General features: G+C 46.0%; 2 protein-coding genes across 2 annotated transcripts; both read left to right on the top strand.

Moving 5' to 3' along the window:
• The first annotated feature begins 1,131 nt into the window (after nt 1-1,131).
• Nucleotides 1,132-5,881, top strand: LOC144114871 (antimicrobial peptide microplusin-like). The gene is made up of 5 exons (XM_077648873.1): nt 1,132-1,285; nt 2,112-2,173; nt 3,832-3,921; nt 4,886-4,912; nt 5,642-5,881. The coding sequence occupies exons 1-5, from the start codon at nt 1,210-1,212 to the stop codon at nt 5,708-5,710; spliced, it is 324 nt and encodes a 107-aa protein (XP_077504999.1). The 5' UTR covers nt 1,132-1,209; the 3' UTR covers nt 5,711-5,881.
• A 2,536-nt stretch (nt 5,882-8,417) lies between these two features.
• LOC144114873 (antimicrobial peptide microplusin-like) lies at nt 8,418-14,780 on the top strand. The gene is made up of 5 exons (XM_077648876.1): nt 8,418-8,674; nt 9,227-9,288; nt 11,419-11,508; nt 13,872-13,898; nt 14,466-14,780. Exons 1-5 carry the CDS (start codon nt 8,599-8,601, stop codon nt 14,541-14,543), a joined length of 333 nt encoding a protein of 110 aa, XP_077505002.1. The 5' UTR covers nt 8,418-8,598; the 3' UTR covers nt 14,544-14,780.
• Nucleotides 14,781-20,794: the final 6,014 nt, after the last annotated feature.

Raw genomic sequence — 20,794 nt, 5'->3', positions numbered from 1 at the left:
CCAGTATTATTCAGCAAACTTCTCATCTGACAACCTCCACCGGGTCAGAATTGGCCGCTCTTCGTGCGGCAGTGCAGTACATCGGTGCACAAACACCCCACAAGTGGGCTGTGTTCTCTGACTCAAAAGCAGCCTTACAGTGTCTTAATTCTGCCTTACGCCAAGGCCATCACGATCAACTCGTAGCTGAATTAAGACATCTCCAACTCCAGGCGCAGGAAGAGGGTCATGACATCGTCTTCCAGTGGATACCGGGACACTCTGGCATTGTTGGAAACGACGCAGCTGCCGCTGCAGCTCGAGCGGCTCACGGCAGTGCCAACTACCTAGACAGTGTTCAATGAAAATTAAGACGTACGCACTTGAACGAGAGACGCAGCAATAAAGAACCGGAAAGGAGCAATAACTACACGTCGCATCGACTGTTTCTACTGCATAATTCAGGGAACCGATATTCAGGATCAATACAGAGATCAATACAGATACACAGATCAATGCGCAGGATCAATACAGGATAAATTCACGGCTGAGAAACCTCACTCGCAATCGGCCAACTGACAACTTGGAAACACACAGGAAAGAAGTGTAAAAATGAGGAAGCCGGAGTCAAGGGAGGAATAACAAGGAACGCGGATTTCCGCAGTGCGTGCGCGCATGTAAATCACACACTTACATCTCAAAAACGAAAGAAATAAATACCATCCGGCAGATAGCAGGCCACCCAACCTATCAATTCAGATTAAACTGCGGCAATCGTTCTAAGAGAGAAAGAAAAAGTGCGAGGTTTATTTCAGGGCGTCTCGCAACCAGCGCAGGCGACCAGAAGGCAGCGGCGTGTGCGTCCTCGGTGGCGATCGGTTGGCATCCTCGATTTCCTCACGTACGGCGTCTGCCCTCAGATGCGACGCGTGCTCGCTCATACTGGCGGCGCGTCATAAAGAGCGGAAGGATATTGCTGACGGTGTGGACGACCACGCAAGCGTTGCAACGGTTTGTGCTGACGCCACGTGTGACCAATAGCGGCGAAGGAGCCTTGTTTGGATGTCATTTCTTCTTGTCTCTCAAACGCAATTGGCTGCCTCCGGGTTCGGGTTGCAAACCAATGTGGACAACGTTCCCGTGTGTATAAAAGCCAGCACGCTGTTTTCTCTGGCCATTCTCATTTTCACACTTGGAACAGCATCCGTTGAGGAGAGCCCGATAGGAACGATGAAGGCATTCTTGGTCTGCATGCTACTCGCCACATTCGCTGCCCTGAGCTTTGCTCACCATCTGGAGCTATGCGGTGAGTATGCTGGCTTAGGGCGTGTACTGAATACTGCAAGCGCTGCTGGGGTCGTGACTGTTTGGTTCCTGTGTGGCTTTCCGTACCTACTGCTGAGTGACCAATTGTCTGAAGAGGGTATTTTGCTGCTTCAGAAGAATCTAAATGTAGCAGTCCGTGTAAAGAGAAAACACAGTTTCAGAAGACCCAGTGGTCGACTGAAATGACGTTGAGACAGATTCAATGCGGAACGTAGCAAAGAATTCCGGAAAAAAAGCATTTTTGAGCGGGAAGCTGTTTATGAACACATTTGTTTTCATAAAATATGAGATTTCACTATAACAATCAATATGTCCGCAGATTACCCGACGGAAGTCTTGAATTTTCTTTTATTAATGTTTTTGCCGTCATCCTATAGCAGTCTTGACCCTTAGGTGCGATCGATGGAAGCACTTTAAAAGAAAAATTTCGCTACACTTCAAAAGAATGGACCATTAACTTCAATATTTTCATAAAAGTGTCTTACATATTTCCAATTTTTAAAATTTTTCTCCGAGAATGTTGAACATGTACCTAAATCACAATTTTATTGACTCAGGCATTCAATACAATAGTAATTTCAGAGACGTTTTTTGTGGCCTGTACTCTTTAACTTGCAAGAGAGCACAAAATAACCTACCGATTTCTTAACTAAAAAAAGACTGTGAGCATAGTAGAATAAGAAATCATAACGAATGCATGCCAGTCTTAAAGAGTCGAAAGTTGAAGAGTGCTCAGAATGAGGATGCAGAAGTATAGACTTGATATTTGGGCGTATGCATTATGTGTCTAATGTTTTTCTGTGCAGATAAAAATGACGGCCAGCTCAAGCGTGAACTCCAATGCATCCGCCGCTCCATCTCTGCAGCGGTATGACACTTATTCTTATATTCCTTATTTCTTTCTCTGTACTTCCACCCGCTACGCTTTCTTTCCAGTAAGACAGGGAAAGAGCGTAGCTGGCCACAGTGGGGCGTCAATAAAGAATAGCTCCCGAAAGCATGGGAAGACGCGGATCATGTCGGCGGTTTATTCCGGTTACTCGTACACTGTTATCCGAGGGTTAGCAATGAATCTGTGCGAAATTTTCGACTTTTTTCACAAAAAGGTGCACGAAACTGAAACCGAGCGTGTATCATGTGTACAGTGATTTCATTTGTTTGTATCTTTTTACAGGAACCGGTAATGCCAAAGATATTCTTTACTTCTCATTGAAAGCCTTTCGAAACTAATGCTCCTAATGAATTTTCGAGCAGAAAAGAAGGGAGTTAAATATTTGCACATGCTCACAGTATATTAATTTCGTCTACACATGAGGTTCTTTAAATGCACTGGCGTCGCACAGTGTACGGGCGTTTGCGGAGTTCTCTCCCATCGAAGTGCAACCATTGCGGCTTCGAATTGATCCCACAGTCACGTGCTCAAAATAGCAATGCCTCAGCCCCTGAGACAGCGCGGTTATTACGAACAGATATCTATTTATTCAGGCTACTTTATTACGTAGTCCTTAAAAAGCGAAAACGCTAGAGTGCCGATGCTATTATCCTCTTTAGGCAAAGTAAGCTACGATCTGTATCTATTGAAGTTATTCACTCCGAGAGATGCATCTAATGGAGCGGGGTTCGAAGGTTTCGCGTAATAGCACTTCAATCCTAGACGAGGGAATAGAAGGCGTGATCCTCTGGGGCACGGTATGACTGGTAATCTATCCTCCACGGCTGAAATTTCACGTGAGAGAAGGCCCAGCCATTTAGCGGGATCTTTAGCTGTTAAGAACGTTTTGGTTGGTTTGATGGAATCCAAAGAAACTTTTCGCATTTTTTCTTTAGTAAACTGATGAAAAAGGATTGTCAAGATCAGCAAAAATATACAGCATAATATGCAAGTGGACTTGAAGACCCTTTTATTACAACAAACATAATCTTATGGCACTAAAAATCACATGACACATTGTATGATACTGAAAAAGTAAGCAAAAAGACGATAAATTCACGAAAACGCTTGCTACAACCAGTAATTTCTTGCTGGCAGCCCTGAAATGAGAATGAAATGGTATATCCCAGAGAATGACACCAAGATAGACGAAGGCAAAAACGAATAAACTCTTGTGGCTCATGAGCAAAACCGAAAGTATCCATTGGAATTAATATTAGGGGGTGTTTTTGGAAAAATAAAGCTCTCCTGCTGGTTATATATCTAGGTTTCAACATTAAATCCACCGATTCCTGGTTGTTTCCAAACGATAGGAGGATTACGCATACGATCACGAATGCATAAGTCATTGACAGAGGCACTCACGTCTGTAACTCCAACCAAAAACGTTTTCAAATTAGCTATCTTACAAGGCTACGCGCACGCAGGGGCATTCGAACTGGCTGCAAGCTTCTGCTATGCTTCGGCCGAATACTTTTTAATCATATCCAAAATCGTGTTAATGTTGTATACACAAAATCATTTAGTCCAAATTTTACATGTTTTCACTGTGGCAATGTGACTGAGACGCTAACCCACTTGACTTTGCATTGTAGGCGAACCAAAGCTTCGACAACGCCGCGAGGGATCTTCGCTGCCGGGACAACTCTTGCGTCATTCGAAAGTTGTGCGTGGGTAATGACCTGGTAAGATGTTGTTCAGTCTGCGACATTGCGCTCGTCATTTAATAACCCGCAACTTATGGACGGTTGGCTTCGGCTGTGCGTAAACTAGACAGCATGCATTTTTTAAGGACCGCAAAAGGCGCTGTTTAATCTCAAAGATCTATTAAGAAAGTCTTTCATTCACTAAAATGTAGTTGATTAAATCATTGCGTTGCTGAAAGGTATCTCCAGTCAGTAACAGTAGTTTGGGAATATTTGAGAAGTGCGTCTATGCTGCGAAGACTACAATCTTCCTAAATGGGCGACCGAGATGTGTAAGTTGCGAAGAAAAAAAAAAGAAATGCCGTGCGTCAAGAGGATTGGCACGCAAGAATTTCCCCAGGTCAAAGAAAAGTATTTTATCGACGTACGTCACGCAGTTTAATTTTTTTTCTCTACTGAATGCGTAAGTATAGTAAGCACTTGGTGCAGATCATTTTTTTTTTAATTTCGAGCGCTTTGTTTCCTGCTTAACCTCCAAAGGTAGTTGAGCATGCAAATCTGAAAACTGCTGGCAAAAATACAACAAACATTCAGACGCCGCTCTAATCCACAGTTTCACAATTACAACTTTCATCAATCGCACTAAATGCATTGTGAATTTTCTCTAATCTACCATTGTTCTGAATGTGAAAACTTGGCGAATAACAGAGGCTAACGCGCTTTACGGTTGAACAGTACAATGAAATAAACCTTACCGTGGTCAACGGTGCGTTTGTTCCGATGAAATGCTGAGAACGACAGATGCCAGACAAGGAATGTATACGCTTCGGTAACATTAAGACCATTGGTTGCGGGATTTGGAATTTTCCAGTTTGGTTCGTAGCACATACTGTAAACAGTATGCACTCAAAATACCAAACAAATGCTTCAGTACTGAACACATGACAATGCGTCTAGTTACACTTCCATGAACTTAGAGTATTTATTGGTTTTTCTTCTGCAGGAAAAAGCCATGGCCAAGTATTTCACGGTAAGTTTCTTACACTCTGGTTATTAGACATTACGAGCAGCTTTATATTTTCTCCTTTTTTTTCTTGAATTTGTAATTCCGTCTAGTCAATGACCTCAGGATTAATAAGGATTGCCTGAGTAGAAACACAATCTATGAGACAAATGGCAGTACTGACCAGCGCTTCGGTCAGAAGAAAATGGGAAGTTCGAGTGTAGTAGAGAACAACGACCTCTGCAAAGCCAAGATATCAATGACAGTAAGGAAGAGGACAGCTTCAGCGGAAAGTTGAAAAAAATAACTGAGCAAGTAATGTGGTGGCCTGTCACTCAGTGGCCTCATTATGCTTCGTACTTTGTATATTAACTAAAGTACTGCAAGACTCGCAAGGCACAGCAATAAAAAGAAGGCACTCGGTAACTATTGCCCGCACAGGGAAGAATGAACCATTTATCTAACACCTGGCCTGTCCAGCTGCCAAAGTATCATAAAATAGCGCAAGGGACAAGGGCGCAGAGAGTAGACAGTCTGTGCTCTGCTGTACGCATTTTCGTCCCTTGCGCTGTTTCATCAAACATGATCAACCAACTAGCCCGCTCCCCAACTCATCTACCAATATATGTTAGGCGCTCACGACGGCCGAAGTAAATACTTGGCATTGCCTTAAATCAAAAATTGAAGTTATAAGCCACTTATACTGTAGGCTTTGGTATGTGAATGTTATATTCAAGTGCATTTTTTTTTGTGCAGCGGGTTCAAATCACGGAAATTCACAACGCTGCTACCGCATGCGACCCCAGCGCGGGACACCACCACTGAATGTAACCGATAACGCATGCTGGACTAGTGGCTTCCTACCCGACGAAAATCTTGTACCAAAGCAAAGGCAACTATTGTGACCCCGCTTTCCGTGCATAGACGCCAGCGAACAGCCTGGATGGGATTTTTTCTCCTCACGAGAACAAATAAATATATTTTCCTGCAAAACGTTTTGATGTTTTGTTGCAAAGATTTTTTTTATAACCACTGCATGGCATACAGTGGCGGAGCACTTGTATGTTCAGGAAGTGTGCCGAATAATTTGGCTTCTGCTTTTGAGGCTCTCTGAACTTGTATATTCAGTTACCGAAACCGACTGATGGCGAACGAGGAAAGTTTAGCACACGTTTCAAAGGGGCGTAAAATAGAAGGTAGCAGTTATATATTTTTTGAAATTTGCACATTTCCGACTGCACTCCTGTGTTTCTAACTCCCACCCTGACACCCCCCCCCCCCCCCCAACCCCCTAAAATGGGTGCAAGGGTGTCCGGCTACACCTACGCAATGGGACGTGGTAACTTTTGTCCCACCGTTTTGTCGAATGTTCTGCAGTTGAACAGGCACTGATTTTTAACAGTTTCACGTGAACCTCGTGCTTTCAAAGACGCTAATCATCACTCTACCCTTAGGAGAAACTGCCCACGACTTGTCTCAATATACACTGGAATTACATTATATGTTAATATACATATAATACACATATATGCCTTGCACTTTTTGCCGCAGCTGCTTGCTTTGGCCTCATATTTCTGATGTCCTTATGTTGGTCATGGCGTGTATTTTTTTAATGTATTCAAAGATTTAAACAAAAAGGTGCCCCATGCAACCACCATTCAGCTAACCCACTTCCAGAGCTACATGATGATAGGGTGTTCAAAATAAACTATTTAAAAGTCATGATGGAGGCGTTTTTGAATGGCTGCTGCAACGATGCTGAAATAAATACATGAAGCTTTCTTCAGTCCCGATAAAAAAATCAAGGGCGCCGGCTCTCCTCTCCAACTTTCGTTTTTTGGACTGAGTTTTAGCGTGATTTAAAGTGACTAAAAGTGTTGTAATTCTAATAATAGGTTGCCTGATTATTCAAGCAACTCGCGTTATTAGTAGAAATAGCGCCAAATGACTGACAACACCACTTCGATGGCCTGATATTCATGTAATGCGTATGTTTTTGTTCCACGCATCGCTCCGTATTCCTGCAGCCACCTTTTTGAGGGAAAACAAGCGAGACTATATATCTGAACTGTCTGATTTCGATATTCAGACACCCTATTTGAAAAAAAAATATATATACATTCGCCATTCATCTGCCCTTTCTGTTGACATTGGTTTAATACCGATAAACGAATCGAATTATGGAGCTTCAGAAAACGCACTACTCAATGCGAATTAATGGGGTGTGCATGAAGAGTGATCCCCAGGGCTTCGCTTCTAATGGCAGGTGCAAACCGCTTTGCAAAGCGCCGCTGTGTTCTACATCACTCGCTACTTAACTTCGTTGTTTTAGAAGTTGATTTATGTATTCGAAATGAAGGAGAAATTTACAGAGGCTGACATAAAAATAGCGTATGATGCGAAAAAAAATGAACGTCTCAGAATATTTTAGAGAAAACAGCACGAAGGCAAAGTGCCACACCTATGAAGATTTATCATTAGGTTATGAGATGAGCGACTGTGTGATGTTGATGATGGATTCAAAAATGTGTCTTAAATGATATTACTAGGCTGCACCCTGCCTGCTACGCTTTATCATTGAAGGCTATCATACTTCACGCACTGAAGAATAGGAATGAGGTTACATTCAAATCTGAGGAATACAAAAAAAATACCACAGTCATCAGCGTGGTTAACGAGTTTGCAAAATTAGACAATAATATTTCTTCTAGAACTTTCAGGAATTGCACTGAAATGGATGTGGAGCAAGGTGATAAACAATAGTAAGGCAAGACCCAGACCGAACAAATCCTGAGAAAGGGGTGAAGGTATCACGCAGACGCCTGTTGGTGCTGTCAACTGAATGAACATAACTAAGAAACCAGCCGCTGAGAAAAATATTGTTGGGAAATAAGAACTACGCAGACTAGCACAGAGACGCTGTATTTCAGAAGCGGCGAGAGCAATAATTACACGTCACGTCGACTGTTTCCACTCCATAGCTTAGAAAACAGCTAATATGGAAAGGGCCACAAAACCAAGCCACACTGTATAGTTACCTCGCTCGGAATCGGTCAGCTGCTCATGGCGCGCATTTTGCGGCGTGGAAACGAAGTGGAAAGAGAAGTAAGAATGTCGGAGCGGGAGTAAAAAGAGGAATAAAAAGGAGCGTGCGTTGCGCCAGTGCGTGAGCGCATAGAAATAACGCAACGGCACACCTAACCTTCGGTAGACAGCCGGCCATCCAATCTCTCACTTCAGCGTATACAGCAGCAGTCGTTCTAAGACAGGAAGGAAAGGCGCGGGGTTGGTTTCAGAGCGGTGCGCAACCAGCGCAGGCGACCAGAAGGCAGGTGCGTGTGCGTCTCCGGTGGCGATCGGTTGATATTCTTGATTTCCTCATGTGCGGCTTCTGCTTTCAGGTGCGCCGCGTGCCCGCTCATACAGGCGGCGTGTCAGAAAGGGCGGAAGGATATTGCCGACGGCGTCGACAACCGCGCATGCGTTGCAATGGTTTGTCTTTAGGCCACGTGGTACCAATAGCGGAGAAGGAGCCTTGTTTTGATGCCTCTCAGCTCAAACACAAGTGGCTGCGTGCGAGCTTGGATTCCAAACCAATGGGGGCAAAGTATTCATGCGTATAAAATGCAGCACGCTGCTATTTTCTGGGCAGTCGCACTTTCTTACTTGGAACACTTGGATCAGCATCCGTTACCGAGATCCAGATAGGAACGATGAAGGCATTCCTGGTCTGTGTACTGCTCGCCACGTTCGCTGCCCTGAGCTTTGCTGGCCATCTGGAGCTGTGCGGTGAGTATGCAGGCTGATGATGTGTACCGCTTACTTAGCAGGAAGAGGCTGGGAAACGCTGGCGAGTTTGTAACCATATGGCTACTGTGTAACATTCGGTGCCTACTGGTTTGTGATTGATTATCTGAGGGTCAGACCTCTTCCTGCTTAATAAGAAGCTCAATCCAACAACTCGGGTAAAATAAAAACCCTACAGAGGGAGGATATCGCCCAGTGAGCAAATTTGACCGCCCTGAATGTCGATGGCATTCGCGCAAAAAATTCACAGCAGGCAGTTGTTTGCTTGCAAAACTTTATGTGATAGGGCACTCCGCATTTTTAACGTGTAATGCACAGAACCGTGGTCAATACCCTGTCATGGGCACCTTTCATTTGTACAAAAGACAACAAATCCTTAATTAAAGCGAATGCGTTCCGACGGAGCATTCCGAGGCCGAACGGCGTTAATTCCAAAAACCTTCCGTAGCTTGTCACTAAACAGCTTACAATGTGGTTTCACTCGATTTAATGTGATATGTGCATTATGCGTCGAATGTTTTTTTTTTCTTGCAGACAAAACCGATGAGCAGCTCAAGTTTGAAGTCCTGTGCATCCGGCTCATCATCTCGACTGCGGTAAGATATATATTCCACCACTTTTTTCCTTCCGGAATTACAATGTACAGGGGAGGGGGGAGGCGTAGCGGATCAGAATGGGGCGGTGTTGAACTACACCGCCTGAAAACAAGGAACGAAATAGCGCCTTTGGGCAGGTTATTCCATTGACTAGCGCGCTGTGGCGTTAATAATGGTATACGAGATCTATAAACCAAGCTGTCTGAAGTTGCCGTCAATGCTCTAAAGACTCATCAAATTGAGACCACGAAATTCTCACTCCCACAGCGGTTTCTTTTGTCTGCGTATTTACTACAGCGACCACTAACGTTAAGGTTACGTTTTACTTCTCTTTGAAAGCGTTCTCATCTCAAGCGTCTCATGCGTTTTGCATCAAGGACAATGAAGTTAAATATCAGCACGCGCAGTCGAAAGATTTCTCCAGAACTTGGATGGCATCAACTGGTAATAGGCAGGTAGGTTTATGTCCGAAGTTACACGCGGGCCATGTCATGTGGGACGCCACGATAATTTGCTTCGGAATAATTTGACCAGCTGGATTACTTGAACGTGTGCTGGCATCGTACAGCACAGGCGCGTTTTCGTTCTTGGGCCTCAAAGAAGTGCGGCCGCCGCGATTTCGTCCTCGGCAGCAGGATTGCTTAGGTTGGGGCGGGCAAATATTTGGAATATTTGAATTGGGAGTCGAATCTCTTCGTGTTCAATTCGCTGAACGAATCAAGCAGTGGATGGTAAAAGAAATTCAATAAGAAACGAACTTGTTCTCAAGTATTTAGACAGGGAGGGATCGAAGGCGGGGGTTCGCGTCTGATCTCGGAGGCCATGGCTCACATGCAACTCTTGCGCCACTAATCTACTGAGATGTGGTGCTAGGTTATCCACTGCCGTCATCAGTACTAAACAGAAAATTTTCGATACGCATTACATGAAGTCATAAGGTTAATATAATAACTTCATGTTTCGTACCCCCTAGTAGAAATCAGTGTATCGCCTTTTTACAGCTGTACCAATAAATATCTAGGTTAATTTTAGCGCCGTATTGCAACGCTGCTCGAAGAGGCTCTTGCAGGAATATCTATGTTGTACGAATATCCTGACAGGTATCGAATATCCGTAGAAATGTTTTATCCTTAATCGATTCGGTTTTTAGCTGCACTATTCATATTTGTTTCGGTAAAAAAGCTACAATATTTCTATTCACTACAGTTTTCAAAAAGTACTTAACGATTGAGCCACTGCGGCAGATTTCAAGATATATTTATTTGTTCACGCTGCTTCCTTAGGTAGACCGGTTCCTGTGGTGTACAATTTTCCTGAATTTCAGCTGAGAGCGTTCGCAGTTATAGGGGGAGCTTAAACTCATAACGAGGTTTTGGACAGTTAGCTAACTTATTGTAATTTTTTCGTATCTATCCGCCAGGGCTTTTGAGAAGAGATTAACCAGATCAGTAAAAATATGTAGCTTTTTCCAGTGATCTTAAAGCCCTCATGAGCAGTCAATTTTCGCGTGCGCCCACTTGAACCTTTTGTGGCACAACAACGCACTGACTGGATGCGTTGTATGGTGTCGAAACACAAAGAGAGATGAGTTGAAATTTCCAAAACACCCACTACAACCAGTAACTACTCTACGCCAGGCCAGAGGAGAGAATAGGAGAATTCATACCAGACAATATAACTCGAGGGAGAGTACACAAAAATGAAATTTTCCAGCTCATTTCGTTAGCTGAAACACATGCATTCAATGACATTAACATTAGGAGAGGTTTTCTGAGAAATAAACTCAGTAATAAATATCCAGCATATATCTTTATATCCTGCTATTCGTGATTTCATCGAAGCGGTAGCGGATTATGCGTATCGAATCAAAACGCAGAAGCCGTGGGCTTACAAGAGTTCCCGTGAGTAGCTCATAGCAAATATTGGTTAAAATCAGCACTCGCACACAAAAATGTTCCTGATAAGTAAATGCTATATGGGCTGGCTGAAAGTTTCTGCTGGGCTTCTGCATAATTCTGTGTATGCTATACGGAACCGCGGTTCGTGTTGTGGATTCTTCGTCATTTAACAAGAATTTTATTTATTTTCATGGTGATGATGTGAAAGAAGGAAACTTGCTTTGCGTTGTAGGCGAACGTAAGATTTTTCGCCGCCGGAAAGGATCTTGACTGCCGGGACACCACTTGTATCATCCGGAGGCTGTGCACGCAGAATGATCTGGTAAGACGTCGTTCAGTCTCCGACAACGGGCACGTCATTTAATACGCCGAAAGACATGGACGCTTCGCTTCTGCTGTGCGTATTGTAGATAGTGTTGGTTTTGTCATCATCATCAGCCTGACTACACCCACTGCAGGGCAAAGGCCTCTCCCATGTCTCTCCAGTTAACCCTGCCATTTGCCAGATGCGCCCACCTTATGCCTGCAAACTTCCTAATTTCATCCGTCCACCTAACCTTCTGCCGCCCCCTGCTACGCTTGCCATCTCTTGCCATTCACTCCGTTGTCTCAACTTAAGGACCAGCGGTTATCTTGCATTCCATTACATTCCCTGCCCAACCTCATTTCTTCCTATTGATTTCGATTAGGATTTCATTAATCCGTATTTGTTTCCTCATCCACTCTACCCGCTTGCCGTCTCTTAACGATGAACCTGTGATTTTTCTTTCCTAGGCTCGCTGCGTAGTCGTTAATTTAAGCTGAGCCCTTTTCGTTAGCCTCCTCGTTTCTGCCCCATAGGTGAGTACAGGTGTTGTACACTTTTCTTTTGAGGGATATTGGTATTGGTAAACTGCCATTCATGATCTGAGAGAACATGCCATATGCGCTCCACCCTGTTCTTATCCTTCTAGTTACTGTCCTGCCATGATCCGGGTCAGCGGTCACAATCCCTTTACCACTTCCAGCACCTCTCTACCAATTGTGAACTGCTTTTCCCTTGCTAGATTGTTGAATATTACTTTGGTTTTTACGTATGTTAATTTTTAGACCTACCGTTCTGCTATGCTTGTCTCTTTATTTAAGAGCTGAATAAGGTGGAGTTTAGATTCAAAGCATCACTAAGTAAGTGTGCTTGCATTCAATGAATTGCAAGTAAAAAAAATTGTTGCCTTGCTTAAAAGTCGTGCCAGTGAGAAAAGGAAACACTATTGTTGAAATATTTGAGGAACTCGTCTTCGGTGGGAGTAATAGAAACTTCTGAAATTGGTTACAGCTATAGGTAAGTTGAGGGGAAAAACAACGTGTGTACTTTACCAGAAGGCAATACCTGTGCGTCTTCTGCTGTGGTACTCAGTTATTTTGCCACCTACAGGCGTTGACAGGAAAAAAAATTGTACTGAGCCACGTCGCTAAGCGGTTTTATCTTTACGACCGCACGACGTTTGTAAAAACCTTGAGAAAGTTCTGTTTGCAAAATTTTCCGGCATTTCCCTGCTGGACGTTTTGTTTCTGAACATACAAATGAAGGCAAACTGCATTGTTGAAAAATAAAGACCATAAATAGGAAGAAGGATGAATTAACATGTGGCACGAAAACGCGCTTTCGTAATTACGACTTTCATTGTCGAACTAGAATGCTAAAGTAGTTTGTCTAAGTGATTTTTGCTTGGAGCAGGACAACTCCTCTAGTAGCAGGGATTGAAGGGACGCTGAGGACGAATGCAAGTTGGCCTGTACCGATATAGTACCGCGTTTTAAGGAAACAGACTCTACGTTCTCTGAAAATGGAGATTTCTGAACCGGAAACAAGCGAAAATTTTAATAAGATCGTCCACAGACCTGTCTCGAGCGCTCAAACTCCGTGCCGTCAGCGCTACGCAGCGCGCAGAGTGACGTCTAGCGGCAGCGCATGGTTCGAGACAGCGTACCTCTGAGTATGGTCTGGGAATCTGACAGGCACTGTCTCGAACCAGGCGCTGCCGCTTGACGTCGCTTTGCGCGCTGCGGAGCTCGGACGGCACGGAGCTTGAGCGCTCGAGACAGGTCTGTGGACGACTGTACAGCTGCGGGCATCACCAGCAGACTTCGCAAGTGTACTGCGTGCGTCGACACAGTTTTACGGCACGGATCCCTGAGGCTAGGATGAACCGCCTTCACTTAAAATACGGCGATCACGGAATACTTTTTTGCCTTTTTGGTGTAGACCTCACCAGTGTGAAACGAGTGGCGGGAAAATTAGTAAATTCTACTTTCTCAGGAATAAAGCGTGTTGTTCTGCCAAAAAAATTTCATCGCGCCCAGAAAGAGCCATAGAGTTGACTTCTACTACGAACAAAAGTTCGATGAAGTTGTCTTCAATATCCTTTTAATATACTTCAGCAAAGGAATGCAATAAAACCTATCTTCTCCGACTGCGCAATCGCGCCAATAAATTGTTGTACATATTCAATCTACTGGAGAAGAAATGTTTATTTTTAGTTGACAAAGAAGATCGCTGCGAGATTAGGAATCTCACAGTTCAGAAACGTATGTCGTACTGCATCAATCATTAAAATTATGTGCGGCTCGTATTGAGCATACGACAGTGCTCCCAATAACAACTTGATCAAACTTACAGAACATTCGTCTTTTTTTCTTTCGCAGGAAAGAGCCATGGAAAAGTATTTCACGGTAAGTGCATTTCCAGCACATTATGGCCATATTCATTACGGGCAGCTTTAATTTTTCTCATTCCTTTTGCCCTTGTAAGTCTGACTATAGCGAACGACCGAACCGGTAATAATTATTGCAGTTGTAAAAATGCTACCTACAAGGCGTATTGCAGAATTGAGGATGGCTTCGCCCTGAACTGAAGCAAAAATTTAAGTTCATTAGAGCACAACAACCTTGGGAAAGTCAGGTATCAAGGACAGTAAGAAGAAAAAAGCTTCAGCGGGAAAGTTATAAGATAACAAGAAGTGCGGTAGTCTGTTCTTGGGTGACTCAGCTTTATTTCGTACTTTGTATTTCAATTACGGTGCTAGAAGACCAGCCAAATATCGCACTAAACAGAAGACTTTCATTGCGTTGGCCACTGAGAGGAAACGAAACATTTCAGCTAAGGCCTGTATTTTTCGCGCTGCCTTCGGGAATCGGGCGCGCCAACCGATGTGTGTTTACTTCAAATGATTTTAATTTGCATATTTTGATAATCGAATGTGGCTAGGATGTTATATTCAACTGCATTATTTTGCGCAGCGGGCTCAAATCACGGAACTTCGCAACGCCTCCGCCGCGTGCGGTTTCAACCTCACCAGTGATGAACGCTCTTCTTAGACAAAGACAACTCCTCTTATCAAAACGATGAAATGCATCTTGAGGCGTTTCTACCCCACGCTTATTCTTTGAGCACCGCTGACTATAACCGATAACGCCATCATTGACTGCTGGCGTCCCGTCTGGCGAAAATCTTGACCAAAGCAAAGACAACTGTTTTCCACTTCATTAAGTCAGCGAACTGCGTCTATATGACTTTTTCTTCGACCGTGAGAAAATAAATATATTTTCCTACAAGGTTTTTTGTAGTGCGCAATTTTTTTTTATAAATACATTTTATAAGACTTTCCGGACTTGTATATTCAGTCGAGGAAGCCGATTGGCAGCGTACAACGTAAAAATGTAACGGTGGTTCAACCCGGCTGAACCAAGTAAGACGAGCGAAAGCTCTCTTAAGTGTGGTTATTCAATCTCACGCCTTTCCATATCGTGAAGATCATCAGATTCCGCTTGACGGAGACGATGCTTAGTGGAAGCACTAAGTTCCATCACGTTGCTCATCCACGGCCTTTGTGTGAACGTAAACAGACGCCACGCGCTTTTATACAGTGAACTGAGCGTCACCCGATTTCTAGCAGTTGCTAGAATGCCGCCGGCTCCGCATACGCAGCTGTGGCGAGGCGCAGTGAGTCACGTGGCATGACGTAAGAGCCAAGCCTCCGCTTTTCCTGGTTTGGAGGTGAAATTTCATGGCCGCATGACTAAGCTTTGTAGGGGAGGAGTGGAGCTTTCGCTCTGAAACTGTCTCGACGTCACTGCAGTTGGCTTGCTAAAACCGTCGAGGATGGCGGCGCCTGTACTAAATTTTTCTTCTTTTTGACCCTAGAAAAGGAGCGACTTAAATCAAGAAAGAAAACAAAGAGTTTCATTCAGCTCAGTAAAAAACGCTGATATGAACTGCGATCGCGCGACCGCAGTGAACAAGCGTTTGTCGCAGTCGATCAACAGGTCCCGGTTTCCCTTCGAAACGAGAATCAGTGGACCGTGCGTAGCATTATGTCACCAGGCAGCCGTAGTTCATTCTCGGGAGCCAGGAAAAGGCGAGGCTGCGCTAGTCGTATCACTTGCAAAATGTCCTGCACAGATGGCGCTCCTCGCATGGCCTACAGGTTCACAGGTTCAGGTGACTTTACACCCGCTTGACCGCCCTGTACAGCAGGGGCACGTAGGTGAGGGGCAGCTGCCAAATGTAGCGCCACTGCTGACCCAACAAGTAGTCACAGAAGTGGCCTTGTGCTCCTGCCGGCTCATTTCAGCAGCTGCGCTCCTGTGCACCGGTGCCATTCTTTTTGCCCTTGCTGCCGTCTTGGTCACTGGCTGCTGGCTTTTTCCCAGTGACCGTGGCGAACAAGAAGTGGCGGGTCCAGGAGAGCTGTGGCGCGAGGAAGGAGGCTGCGATAAACCATTCAATGTACAGGAGCACCGCTTTGCAGGCACACTCGCCAACCATGCTGGCAAACTGGAAGGACAGGTGGAAGACGCCAGCGGCCAAAGGCGAGAGAATATCACAGATGGTGCCCAGCCAGCCGCCCAGGAGCTCGCACAGCGAACGCTTGAATGGACACAATATTGAGACAAACAGCGGCGTACACATGCGTGGCTCGAGGCAGGCCTGGCGTGTGAAGCAGGCGGTCACTCCAGCTGCGCTTACGAAAACGGCGGTATCGGGAATATCTGCGCTGTGGACGAGCGGCTTGGGCCCCTGAGGAACAAGGCTGAGGAACTCGAAGGGCGAACGGGTGACGTCGTTGCCCAAAATCGGCGCTGCGCGCTGCACGCTTTTGCGTATATTGTGCAGCCGATGGTTGCGCAGCAGTCGCTCGGCCATGAACGTTACCTGCGGCGGTGATAGACACCTATGTTACTGATGGCCAACGCGTCACACACACACACACACACGCTGAGCATCCTGCGCAGTTCGGGATTGCAGTGAGCATAGGAAGCGGGGCTGGGGCTCGTGATAAGCGAGAGATCATTCAGGCGAGTTAGGCAGAGCCTCGATAGGCGGCTCGTATACGTCAAGATGGCAGCGGCTTCCCCTCACCTGCAAGCGGGTCGGCTTGGAGCCTCGCAGGTCCTCTGATGAAAGCTCAGCGGCGCAAGACGTCTCGGCACGCGTCTGCATTCGATGGCTGCTGCTTCGCCTCTCGCGTGCACCACTGCGCTTCTTTGTTCTCTGTCGCTGCTGGTGCTCTTCCCTCGCAGCAATGAACCATAAGCACAAAAGAGAAAAAGAAAACAGCAATGTCTTGACGCCTTACAATAACAAATAACAACAAATAACCACGGCAACGATTTAATATCACTCGCAATAAACCAAAGCCACTAAGCACTAAACATAACCACGTCCCTTTGTTAGTTCTAAACTGGCATGAGAAGAGAAGAAAGTGCTACTAGATACTATAAATTGGTGTTTCAGGGAAGCCCGTCACGGATATTTAAAATAAGGCTTTGGGGTAAAGAAATGTTTTTCGCAGCATATACAGAAATATCAGTGTTAGCGGACGTTAGAAAGCAGAGACTGGTTAACTGAATTCTAATCGTTGACTTTCTGGTTGGTAACAGTTAACTATTAAAGGTGCCTAATTGCAATTAGCGACTTGTAGCCGGCTGTGTGTAATAGCCACATCAGTACTGGGAACTTCGAAAACGCATTGACTAGCCTCTGTAGCTTAATAAATTTTGGCCATTTCTCGCTTCATTCGAAAACATCGCGCCTGCGGGGAGCACACTCCGTCACGCACGTACCACGGTGACATTCTATGCCCCGCCCGCGCTGGAGCAACGAATGGTGAGGAGAGGAAGCTAGACAGCGCGCTCTTATAGCGCGCTATGCGGACCATCGAAGGCATAAGTTGCAAAAAGCAAAGTTGGCCCGCTACGGCGCACCAAAGAAGCAAGCAAAACCAGTTGAAAGGGCATCCACGTAATGTTACGTGAAAGCCCTTTCAACCTTTATGGTCACTTAGGAGTTTTAGCTTAACCTGTATTGTGCACGGATGATGTGGAAGAAAAAGCGATTCAAGAGAACGTGTTCGGGCGTTCAGTCGCGAGCATATTTGACTGTAATGGTGGCAGTTAAATGAATCACGTGATGAAGCACTGGGCCACTTTGCCACGATGCTCGCACAAAACCAAAGTCAGCAGCCGCATCGCTCCTCATCAGGCAAGGGATTTGCTGCAAGCCGCTAAGGTTTTTCTGTCTAATTGCTGATCCTGGGACCGAGACGCATGTGTGCCGCGGACCTCGCACAGGCCTCCAGCATCGGACTTTGCATCCTCCCTCCTGTTACGTGATTCGTCGACCGCACCTGACATTTGCCGAGAGCGAACCCAAAGAATGCTGCTGTTGCAATTTTCCACGCCTCATGTGGCACATATATTCACAGGCAGGATCATGCCGGCATCGGAAGGCGAACGGTAGTTGAAGAACATGCAGATGCTATGAAAATAAGACAGCGCATATCTTAGGCAAGATCAGGCGAAGGATTAAAGGGTCACTGTGAACAAGTGTGTCTATTTTCTGTTTTTAGGGAAAGTAGATTCTGTGACTCTTTGTCGCTATGCTGAAGCCGATTCGGCGGCAAAGGAATTCATTGCTGATCAAGCCGCAATTAAATCTGTTCCCACCGCTCACTTGAAACGCGCGACCTCATGACTCAAAGGAATTCAGCTATCACAGCCTGGGGTGGATGGCGCCGCAGCCTGGCCTTGGGGATGCATGCACGAAAAAAAAACTTAGCCGTGATTCAACGCGGCTGTACATAGTAAGACGAGCGAAAGCTCTGTTAAACATGGTTAGGCATGGTTTAGCTTCGATTAAACTTTATTGCATATCAGTGTTATGGCTTGGACGGCGACGATACATCTTCGAAGCTCTAGTTCCGTCACGTTGCCCATGCATGGCCTTTGTGTGAAGGTAAGCACATGCCACGCGCTTTTACACAGCCGACTGAGCGTCACCCGTTTTCCAGCAGTTGCGAGAGTGCCGTCGGCTCCGCATACGGAGCTGTGGCGTGGCGCAGCGAGTCACGTGACTCGATACTTTGCAGGCGAGCGAGCACCACTGGCTCAACGCGCGCAGCTGTGGCGAGGCGTGGCGAGTCACGTGGAATGACATCAGAGCCAAGCCTCCACTCCTCCTGGTTTGAAGGTGAAGTTTCATAGCCACATGACCTTCAGCTTTGTACGGGACGAGTAGAGCTTTCGCTCTAAAATCACACATTTCGACCGGGCGGAAAGAAGGAGTCAGCAGCTCTATATTTGTGCAAAATGTTGTGCAGGGTGCTGGCTATATGTTTCGAAATATTTTATTACTTCGCATAGATCCAAGCCGCCTGCTGGAACCACAGATAAAACATTGAGGCCATTGTACCAAACGCGCTGTAGTGTTGCCAGTCTATGCTTGCAATCGAGCGCGCCTCAGGACGAGCAAAACGAGGCGACGTGTCAGGGAAGAAAGAAAAGCAGATCACCCTGGTAACACGGATGGGAATGGCAGTTGAATTACTGATGATATCTTCCAAATTGAGAAGAAACGATCAAGCTCTAAAGCTACCGGGGCCTCCCTCCTCCTCGTCAAGCACCCGCTGCGGCGGCTGAGTGGTTAGGGCCCTCGGCTGCTGAGCGCCAGGACGTGACACTCGATTCCGGCAGCGGCAGCTACGTTTCGGAAAAGCGTAGAAGACGCCCATATATGATCTCGGTGCGCATTAAATATGTCGAGGTGATCGAAAATTAATTCCAGCCATTTAATTAAGGCGCCCATTTCTTTCCTTACTCTTTGACATCAGCCGTTATATCTTCGAGAATGGCGTGGTTGAGGTGTCCGCCAAAAGTGAGGAGGCTGCTGCGACTTTCCTTCATTCAAAACCAGTCGTTATGCCCCCAGCAATTTCAGTCACTAGGCACCGATTCAATCCCCTCCGTAGGTGTCATTGTTGAACTCCTGCGCGTTTGCCTGTAAAATTTTTCAAGAACATGGAATGAACAGAAACCAGCACAAGACGCGGGACTGGCTCCGAGAATAGCCGCCACCGAAGGACTTTAAAGACCACGTCAGGGATTTGTTAGAAGCGGCTGGCTAGAGTGCATTTGGAAGAAATTAAGGTTTTATACAAAATGGTCAACTTTATTTCGTGCAATGGCCCCAGCATGCCCTACGTCGTCCGGCAGAACGAAGACCAAGCATTTCAAAGCGCAAGTTGCGTAAGCCTGCTTTTCTTGTGAAGGCTAAACCTGATCTTGTGTTGAAATAGTTGTGTGCGTGTGTATTTCATTACCCTAACGCATCAACGTTAAATGCCCTGTTCGTTAGAAACTCCGGTGTTGGCGTTGCCGGCATCGGCGTTGTGGGCGGAAAATGACGGGCATGGCTCTGGCAGGTGGTCCCCAGAGAGCAATTTAGGAGGTAGGTGGACCACTTAGGTCACGTGACCTTGCGGCGCCATCACAACCTGTCTACCGGATAATGGGCAAACTGCACATCGTGGAAAATGGCAGTTAAATTAATGGTTCGTGTTATGGGCGTTTAGCGTCCCAAAGCGACTCAGGCTATATGAGAAAAGCCGTAGTGAACGGCTCCGGAAATTTGTACAGCCTGGGGTTCTGGTACACCGACATCGCACAGTACACGGACCTCCAGAATATAGCCTCCATCGAAATTCGACCTCCGCGGCCGGGATCGAACCCGTGTCTTTTGAGTCAGCAGCCGAGCGCCATAGCCACTGAGTCACAGCAGCGGCCTCATCGATTGGTCGCTCGGGAAGAGCAACCTGGGTGCAACAAGGTCCACCGCTGAGAGCACCCGCCCTCGCAGGGCAGTGGCGTATCGCTTAACCGGTACCCAACTACGATAGGGGGGTGGGGGAGGTATGAGGATCTTAGACAATGTCCTCCTGCATCTAAGGGAATTAACCCATTAAGCTACCGCCTCATACCCTTAAGGCGGAGCCTAAGTGTCCTTCCCCCCCCCCCCCCCCCGGCATTTTGTCAACATCTTTTTTCCGAGGAGGGTTCCTAGATTCTACTTGAAAGAGTGGAACGGAACGCGCTCTTCGTGTGGTGACATATTCATTTTCTTAGCTGGAAGGATTATAAAAGGAAATCTGTGATATTTCTCATTTTCAGTGCTCCCGAGGCTTCGCAATGCAAAGCTTTTCTTGTGTAGGTGTGTTGTTCTGCAGCGTCTGCACTAGCTCTAATCACTGAGCTACGTGGATGATGCATCCGCGATCGAACGGAACTAGAAA

The sequence above is a fragment of the Amblyomma americanum genome, chromosome 1 (genome assembly GCF_052857255.1).
Source record: "Amblyomma americanum isolate KBUSLIRL-KWMA chromosome 1, ASM5285725v1, whole genome shotgun sequence".
In the NCBI taxonomy this organism is placed as follows: domain Eukaryota; kingdom Metazoa; phylum Arthropoda; class Arachnida; order Ixodida; family Ixodidae; genus Amblyomma; species Amblyomma americanum.
Note: the sequence above shows the minus strand (reverse complement) of the source record. Positions and strands in the feature narration are given on the sequence as shown.

Bases quoted from the DNA above. Each gene is read 5' to 3' on its own strand.
- LOC144114871 (XM_077648873.1), top strand. From the start codon at position 1,210: ATGAAGGCATTCTTGGTCTGCATGCTACTCGCCACATTCGCTGCCCTG. The intron at 1,286-2,111 runs GTGAGTATGCTG...TTTTCTGTGCAG, and splicing joins TCACCATCTGGAGCTATGCG to ATAAAAATGACGGCCAGCTC. The intron at 3,922-4,885 runs GTAAGATGTTGT...TTTCTTCTGCAG, and splicing joins TGTGCGTGGGTAATGACCTG to GAAAAAGCCATGGCCAAGTA.
- LOC144114873 (XM_077648876.1), top strand. From the start codon at position 8,599: ATGAAGGCATTCCTGGTCTGTGTACTGCTCGCCACGTTCGCTGCCCTG. The intron at 8,675-9,226 runs GTGAGTATGCAG...TTTTTCTTGCAG, and splicing joins TGGCCATCTGGAGCTGTGCG to ACAAAACCGATGAGCAGCTC. The intron at 13,899-14,465 runs GTAAGTGCATTT...TATTTTGCGCAG, and splicing joins CCATGGAAAAGTATTTCACG to CGGGCTCAAATCACGGAACT.